At 51.0% G+C, this 8,572-nt stretch overlaps 1 protein-coding gene across 1 annotated transcript; it reads right to left on the reverse strand.

The window, feature by feature from the left end:
- Nucleotides 1-4,196: 4,196 nt before the first annotated feature.
- Nucleotides 4,197-8,201, reverse strand: ARF6 (ADP ribosylation factor 6). Its single transcript, XM_068416662.1, has 2 exons — nucleotides 8,105-8,201; nucleotides 4,197-8,018 (listed from the first exon to the last, which is right to left on the reverse strand). Exon 2 carries the CDS (start codon nucleotides 7,638-7,640, stop codon nucleotides 7,113-7,115), a length of 528 nt encoding a protein of 175 aa, XP_068272763.1. The 5' UTR covers nucleotides 7,641-8,018; nucleotides 8,105-8,201; the 3' UTR covers nucleotides 4,197-7,112.
- Nucleotides 8,202-8,572: the final 371 nt, after the last annotated feature.

The raw sequence follows: 8,572 nt of genomic DNA on the forward strand, positions 1-8,572 counted from the left end.
GGAGATGCATCCCCCTTAGTAAATCATTAATAAGGTCCATGGTGGAAACAAAAGCTGGGAAGCTTTAAGAGTGTAACCTCATATCAAGGGGAAAATGCAGCAGATCACTTCTTCGTTAGGTATCAGCCAAACAGGTAAGGCAGGAGCTGAGACCCTGAGGTCGCAGCTGCGAGGCTGCAGCCAGCATTACTTAAGGGAGAACACACCACTACCCTGGGCTGAAATATTCCCGTCCCTCCCCAAAGAAAGCCAGAAAGCCACAGCAAACGTGGCCAGAAGCAGGTCCGAGGCAGAAAGGTGCCTTTGCAGCCGCGGGAGCCTGGCAGGAGCAGCCCAGGAGCATCGCCAGCTCCCGGGCAGCAGCATCCCAGCCCGGCCGATGGTGACCCTGGCTCGCACACGCCACATACTCAAGATGCTTGGAGGCAAGGGCTGGAGGACTTTGAATTCATTAACTAGTCCAAGGTTGTAAGACGAGCCAGAGCGAGATCCAGCGACAGCTCGTTGGCAGCGATTCAACGCCTTCCACAATGCAGAGCCGGACGCCAGCAACTTTTACGTCGGCCCTTGCTGAGCTTGGCTCATCTTCCAGCGAGCAGGTGCTGGGGGAGTTTGTCCCAAACCTTTGTATGAGGCAGCAAGAAGAAAATCAACTACACCAGCAGCGTCTGTCCTGCTGCTGCCCCTCGCTTCCCCCTTGAAATGCTTTTATTTTCGGTGCTGACGTGAAAACCAGTCCAGTGCAGCCGAAACAACCCTTTAGATCTAAAATACGAGTGTCTACGTGATATGTAGGATGTAACTTGGATGTTTAAACACAAAGTAATTTGAACACTTAAACAACCAGACTTGCTTTGGAGGGAAAGGTAGAGCAAAATCACTGCTTCGCTTGCAAAAGCTTCCTGCTCTACGGTGAGAGGTGGGTTTGGTTACAGTTAAGGCAGCAGATTGAAAGCCATAAGTACATGATAGGAAAAGCTTCCCGGAGAGCTGGGTCAGTTCCAGACTAATCCAGCCCCTGTGGGGAAAGGGCGTCCTGGATGTTGAGCTAATGGGATAACTGCACGAGCGCACCTCGGCGCGCTGATGGGCGGCAGCCGAAAGTTAACAGCCACGGGGTTAGTGCCCGCTCCACAACAGCCCCCTGTTCTCAAAAGGAAAATGGAAAAAGCTCCTCAGGGCAAAAATAGCAAGTATTAACAGCACGAGGACTACACAATCCCACGTTCCACGCTTCCAAAGTGCAAAGTCTCCTTCTGAGCAAGTAAGCCAAGCAAATGTGACTTCCAAATTAGAAGCTGTCAGCACCAGGCGCCGGCACCGGCGTCAGTTCCACCTCGCAGCCTTACCCCAGCGCCTGTTTGTTCTTCAAATACCAGCTTCAAATGAACACCAGAGGCATTTCGGGGCTGGGGTCGGCCCCGGACACTTTCCTCCACTCCTCTCCATCCCCAGCAGCACCTGCAGTACATCTTCCTCTGAGGGAAGCGTTTGGCTGCAGCTTTCCACGAGTTTTCATCATCTCCTGCAACAGTGAGAGAGAAAACCTCCCCTCCTGCTCCATCAGGAGGAAACCTCGGGATAAAGCCGGCGCCCGGCCCAGGCGGCGTTACCCCCATTATATTTCAAACAAGGAACCCATTCTAGGCACAGACAGAAACAAGTTCAGCTTGTTATCTGCACCCCAGCTTCCTTCTCTGCCCTTTTTAACCACTGAGTGAGTTTTTCACCAGGTCCGAAGGGTGGTTGGGACACAAGGGGTACCTATACCGAGCCAGGAGTTGCTGGTGGTTCCCCCTCGAAGTTGCACTCATCTGAATACTCCTAAGGGAAGAAAAAGTGTTTCAATTATTACCAATTTTCCAGCATTATCAATTTTCACCTCTCACAAAACAGCCATTAAAGCCTAGAATCATAGAATCATTTTGCTTGGAAATGACCTTTAAGCTCATCGAGTCCAACCGTTAACCCAGCACTGCCAAGCCCACCACTAACCCATGTCCCTAAGCAAGGGATATCCTGCTTAAGTATTTTTTCTAATGCTGTCCTAAAAGATACAACTCAAGAACGCAGTAACAGAGGAGTGAAGCACATCCTCTGGAAGGGAAAACATTTCTCTTGAGGCGAAGGAAGGGCCTGAGCCTGTTAAACCGCTGTCAGACTCTGAGGCTGGAGAACTCAGCAGATGACTCACAGCTTTACTCTTTTATTTTTTTCCCCTCCTCTCTTTTTTAAGGAGGCCAGAGATACCTGTTCTGAAGCAAGAGAAGAGCGACTTCCTGGACAACACGCCGCATACCCAGTTTGCCATCTATAAAAAGCCACCTCGGGGACGCAGCACCACGGGGCTCTGACTCACCCGCTTCACCCCTTGGGGACTCGCAGTGGGGCTACGACGACCCGGCTCTTCACGGTGCTCCTCGTTCTGAAAGCGAGATGGATCGCGGTGCTCAAGTCATCCACCTCGGCCTGATTCTGAAACCTAACAGGCTCGAGCAGAGTCGCTACCAGAGTCATGCTCAGGACGTCAGAAGAGGAACCGAGTTAGTGGAGGTGCCACTAACTCACCAACGGCCCTTGAAAGCCGACGCTTCCCCCCAAGGCGAGGGGAAAGCTGGGTTTTTTTTTCCACAGAGCGCCAAAGCCGAGGTGATTTCACATTCCACACGCTGATCCCTTCGGGCTGGACAGATATTAGAAACAAATCCCAGCTAAAAAGCACACCCGTGTGTTCGTGGGAAGTCTCAGCCACGGTGCCCACAGCAGGGCTGCGTCCACGCTCCAGAGCAGGTTCTCCGCTCCCACCGGTCGCTTCTCCCGTCCCCAGTGACAAGGGAAATAACGCTCAGGCCCATCAGCGAAGCGACCAGATATCACAGATCACAGAATCACACAGAATCACAGAATCAACCAGGTTGGAAGAGACCTCAGATCTCACAGCCAACTGTTTTAACGATGCAACTAATTTTTTTTAAACCCAGAGACGTTCCTGTGGGAGGACTATCGCCTTAGCAGGGTTAATTTCCAGTCAGGGGTGGCAGGCAGATTTTTTCCAGACCCTGTCCATGAGGAACATGGACATTTCCCCTGTGACTGAGGGGAAAAAAAAGCCCTGCTGAAGCGTGAGTCAGGGCACGACTCGGGCAGGGTGCTCTCCGGTAACAAAGGTCCAATTCCAAACGATAAGTGCTGACATTTTGAGAAATGACTAACTACTACAATGAAAGAGACATGAGTTTACTCTTCTGGAGCCTTGTCTCCAAACTCCCAAGGAGTTTAATTAAGTCAGAGTAAGTTCATTTACACAGCCACACCCTTAACTGCCATGCAGGTAGACAGAGCCTAGCCTAAATACCCGGGAAGAAAAAGGCTTCGCGGAGGACTGCAGCTGGGGTGGGCACCCAGCTACTCCCACCCGCCCGAAGGATGTTTCCTGGGGACTCCCAAAAGCTTTGCAACAAAGATACGGTTCCTAGTGGCCCACACCTTGGCCTCACACCTGCAGTTGTGGGTGCTGGGAGCTACCTCAACACCTCTGCCATCCCCTCTGTCAGCAAAGCCCCTGCCCCAGCAGCCTGCCAGCCCAGCAGGTCCCTGTGGGCGGACCCTGGACCATCGGGAGGGCAGCTGGTGCTGCAGGCACCGCAGCCCGCTGCTCGGGTCCAGCCCCCCCACGCACCCCCCGCTGCACCTGCCCAAGTCCTTTTATCAGCTCGCTCACGTCCCATTCGGGTACCAGAGACATCCCAGCTTCACATCTGTCACTCCACAAGCACCCCTCTTCACTCAGCCACCCTTCTGTCCATCACTGCACTTTCTACACTGCCCTGACACCTTCCCTTTCCGACCAAGTCATTTCTCACGGCCCCGTCCTGCTCAGCGACGGTCCCTCCGTGCCCTCTCACGGAGCCGGTCACCTTCCCAAGTTACGTGGGGCTGGCACCGAGGCAGTATAAATTTGACACTAAAGTTTGCTAAAGATTGTTAATGGCGAGTGGGAGTATTAAAGAAGTCTCATCCTTTCCACTTATAAAAGCAGTCGCTAATCTAAGTCTCAAAGGAATTACAGGCAGGCTTTCAAAACTGCGAGATACAGAACAGAGACCTCTTTATGTCAGCAGAATGCTCTACTCCAGCACCACATGGCCCCTTTCTGTTTCTCTCATAATTAAATATAAGTAACATACCAGGAGAGCTCCGCTGTATAATTGCTTTATTTTCTGCTTATTAGTTCTTTACCAACACTACAGCCATATTGAGAACACAAAATTCCTGTTTACTTTAGTCAGGGAGATCACAGTCTACAAACTCATTCACTTATCAGATACGATTAACGCCATTCAAAACTTACTCCATAAATTCACATGGACACAAATCGATGCACTTGAACTCCAGATTAGTTTTTAAGTCACAGGATTTCTTACAGATTGCTGCTTTATCCTACAGGCTGTGTTTGCTGCCTGATAGCCACTAGTTCGTGGTGAGGTTCAGCTACAACCTATAAAGGACATGTTGAAAGTGAAACCTTTAGATTTTGTTCTGTAGCGATGGCCATTTATTTTTGATGTCTCTGCCACATGTTTCTGTAACTTTTTTCTCCCCCCCCCAACCCCCAAAATAAAAGACATTAAAAAAATTGAGAAGCATAACCAGTTTCCTTTCACCTACAAAAACAGAATAACAAAGTTACTAAGGAAATACAAAATTGTGAATTCAACTTAATGCAAAGTCTAGCAAAGAAGTCTGCCCCAGCACTCGAAGAGAACACACAGTAAATCAACTGAGACGAAAAATGAAGTTATTGAAGTTTTCATGTTGACTGAGAATAGATCTAAGTAAGTTCAAGAACCATTAATAGAGCTTCAAGTTTTCCAGTTTAGGCATTTACTTTGTGCTTGGCTGTTTTATTTATGCTCCAGAAGAAAACAGTAACCATATTCTTGTGTTTTAAGTCTTTAAACCACCACACTGTTAAGTTACATCAACAGGAAAAAACAAAAGCTAGCAAATAGAGCAATGATATTCCAACGGCAAAAAGCCTCGAGTGAAAATAAAAACCTCACCTCCTCTTCTTCAGAGCTGAGATTTAAGAGTTATCCTACATTAAGCTTTTGCAGACTCTCTTTATAGTCAATCAGTGCTCTACCTTCCAGCATCAAGAACCCATTCAGTCCCATTTGCACCCCACATCAAGGTAACTCTTTTGGAACCATATCCCAAAGGAACTTTTAAGTGGCCCAAAGCATTCGATTTCAGAAGTGAATTCAAGATTTCTTATCTTCCCATACATCTTTGGTAAGAGCTCCATACACAATGTACTTAGCACGCAGATTCAACACTGCAGAAATGTAGTGTAATGCCCCCAATTTCATGTAAAACTCATAACCTTGGAAAGAAAAAAGGAAAAAAAAAAGCCATTTTCTTCTGGTTTTGTAGCATACATTCCTAGAATTCCCCCATCGAGTTTAACTCCTTGAGGAAATCTGAAGTTAATCCTTAAGGCTGAATAAGACCCAGCTGCTTTAACATTTTTTGCACCCAGCATTAATACTTGATCAAGTTTTTGTACTAACACTTGTCCTGGGTGGGTTGGTTTTTTTTTGCCAGTCACATCTGCAAACTGTGACACGGCAAATGAGCTGCTTGCCCTTTAAGAACTAATTATGGAAGTTTACATTCATAGTCGTATACTCTCTCTCTCCCCTCCCTGCTCTCATTAGTAGTTACTCAATGGGCTTCAGGCATCCAACATAGTTCCCTTCCTACAGGACTACAGCAACAACCGGCTACGGGACAGATGGTGAAGACTGCAACTACTTGCATGAGTCTTGTGGAACTAAATCAATGAGTGATTTCCTCAAAACGGCTATTCAGGTGTCAGAATTACTGAGCTTAGCACGAACCTGCCCCTTCAGAAGTCTACAAAATGGAAAAGAAAAAAAAAAAAAACAACAAAATTTCTTTCTCCACTACCTGTGTGTCAGAAAGAATCAGAAAGCCTTTTAAGATTTAGATGTCTTCAGCTGCCTTGAGATGAAAGCAATTCATCTCGATCACAAGACAGGCAAGTCAGTGCTAGATTTTTGCCTAAACATCCGTGACTTAAAGCAAAACTTGTTGCAATGCTCACATGTTATTGCTGCATTTTCTGGAAGGAACCTATCTTGCATTGAATCAGACTGACACGAGCAGTAAAAACTGCAGCTAAACATCACTCAAGTTTGCAATGCAAGACAGAAACTGACCAGTATCTACCCTGGAACTACTGCATCATTCACGTCTTATTTGCTATATGGTTGCTATGTAGGATGGGGAACTTATTTGCATCCCTCCTCATGCATGATGTATGGTTCAGAACTTCACAGCTGACATTTCCAAGCAGTTCTTACCTTACCTAGTTACGCCTGGTGTGCACTTTGAACGTGTTACAATGGTATCCTCGCTGCCTGCCACTGTAGGCAAGGATTGGTTTGGGTATTAGTCTGAGATACGAAGACAGACTGAGAGTCACTACTTAGTTACAGATTAACAGAACTTTAAAAAAAAAAGTCCTTAATATAAAAAGACAGACTGCAGTTTGATTTTAAGCAATAATTTTCAGTTTACTAGATGAAGTAGACCTAGCAACATATTCTGCATGAATGCAAAAAAGTAGCAATCTACAGCAAGTGATAGAAGAAAAAAAAAATATATATATATATAATCAAAAAAGAACCAGAAAGCATACACTGAAAATGGTTCCCCACCCCCAACCATTCCCCAAAATAATCAAACCATCTTAAGGGCTATCAAGAGGAAAAAAAAAAAAAAGAAGTTACTTAGCAAGTCTACAATGTGTCTTTCCCCTGTTTGCTGGAAGTCTGCCATAGCATCTAGTGCTTGTGTTCGTGTCACATTCGGAGATTAGAGCATCCTAACGCCAAGCAAGAAGAGTTAAAACAGGAATCCAGTCAAGTGTGCAGAAGGAAAGGGTGGTAACTGGAGAAAGGTGATCATAATCCTATGGATGCTTTTGTTTTACTTTTCAGTAGAGAATCATTCTTCCAGAAAGCCATGTAGGTTATTTTTTTTTTTTTCTTTAATTCTTTGTAGACTAAATAGTTACTCTCTCATTAGGATTTATAATTGGATGTTAACCATGTCAGCCCTTCATAGAGTCCATCCCCTGTAGTAGCACAGGAGGGCTGCACGTACCAATTCCTATCCCTGATGCGGGTCAGGCCCAGTTTCTCCTGGATTTCGTGGGGTTTCATGGCATCAGGCAGGTCCTGCTTGTTGGCGAAGATGAGGATGATGGCGTCCCGCATCTCCCTGTCGTTGATAATGCGGTGGAGCTCCTGGCGGGCCTCGTCGATGCGGTCGCGATCGGCGCAGTCCACCACAAAGATCAACCCTTGCGTGCCCGTGTAGTAGTGCCTCCAGAGGGGCCGGATCTTGTCCTGGCCCCCGACATCCCACACGTTGAACTTGACGTTTTTGTAAGTAACCGTCTCCACGTTGAAGCCCACGGTGGGGATGGTGGTGACGGACTGGCCCAGCTTCAGTTTGTACAGGATGGTGGTTTTACCGGCCGCGTCCAGACCCAGCATCAGGATCCGCATCTCCTTGTTGCCGAAGATCTTGGACAGCACCTTGCCCATCTCGGCGGCATCCAAGGGGCCCGGCGCCTCCGGGGTGGGGGGGGAGCGGAGGGCGAGCGGGCGACCCACCCGAACAGCCCGCGCGGGGCGGGGGCCGAAGCGGAGCGGGGCCGGGCGGGTGTCAGGGCAAGGGCAGGCGGGGCTCAGCGCCGGCCGCGCATGGGGCGGCTGCGGAAGAAGCGGGGCGGGGGGGGGGGGGGGGGGGAGGTGAGGGAAAGGCTAGCGGGGCGTTGCGGCCCGGGCGCCGCGGGAAGAGAGGCCGCGCTCCGCTCCTCCGCCGGGCCTGAGGCGGCGGCTCCGCCCGGCTCCTGCCTTGGCTCCCGCCCCGGCGCCTCAGCTCATGGATGCCGGCTCAGGGGCGGCGGCTCCGCGTCCTGCCTGCAAAAGGGACGGAGAGAGCGTGAGACGGGGCGGCGGCGGAGGCGGGGGGAGGGGGTGAAGGGCGAGGGGCCGCCGGTGGTTACCTCAGGGCCGCCCGCGGGTCGGGGCCGGCTCCGCCGCGCGCCGCTCCCTCAGCCAGCACCGCCGGAAAAGGCGCCGCGCGCGCCCGCCTCACTTCCCCTCCGCCGCCACCGCGCCTGCGCGCCGCGGCCCCGCCCCGCCCGCCGGGCGCTCCCCGGCGCCAACCGCCGCCGCGGCCGCCCGCGCATGCGCCGCAGGAGGGCGGGGCAAGGGGCGCGGAACGCCGCACCCCGCCCCGTTCTGCCCAGGGCCGTGCGCGCCATCCCGCTTCGCGCGCGGCCTCGGGAGGGGACTGCGCCTGCGCGGCCACGGCCCCGCCCCTCTCGCGTGGAACGGAGCACACGCGGCAGCGCGACCGGCACCGGAAGGGCGGGGTGTCCCTCGGGCGTGCCCGGCGGGCGCGGCGCGCGTGCGCCATCCCAGCCCCGCCTCCCCCCACCAGCGCGGGCGGGGGGGCGCCGCTTCCTCCC

The sequence above is a fragment of the Nyctibius grandis genome, chromosome 20 (genome assembly GCF_013368605.1).
Source record: "Nyctibius grandis isolate bNycGra1 chromosome 20, bNycGra1.pri, whole genome shotgun sequence".
In the NCBI taxonomy this organism is placed as follows: domain Eukaryota; kingdom Metazoa; phylum Chordata; class Aves; order Nyctibiiformes; family Nyctibiidae; genus Nyctibius; species Nyctibius grandis.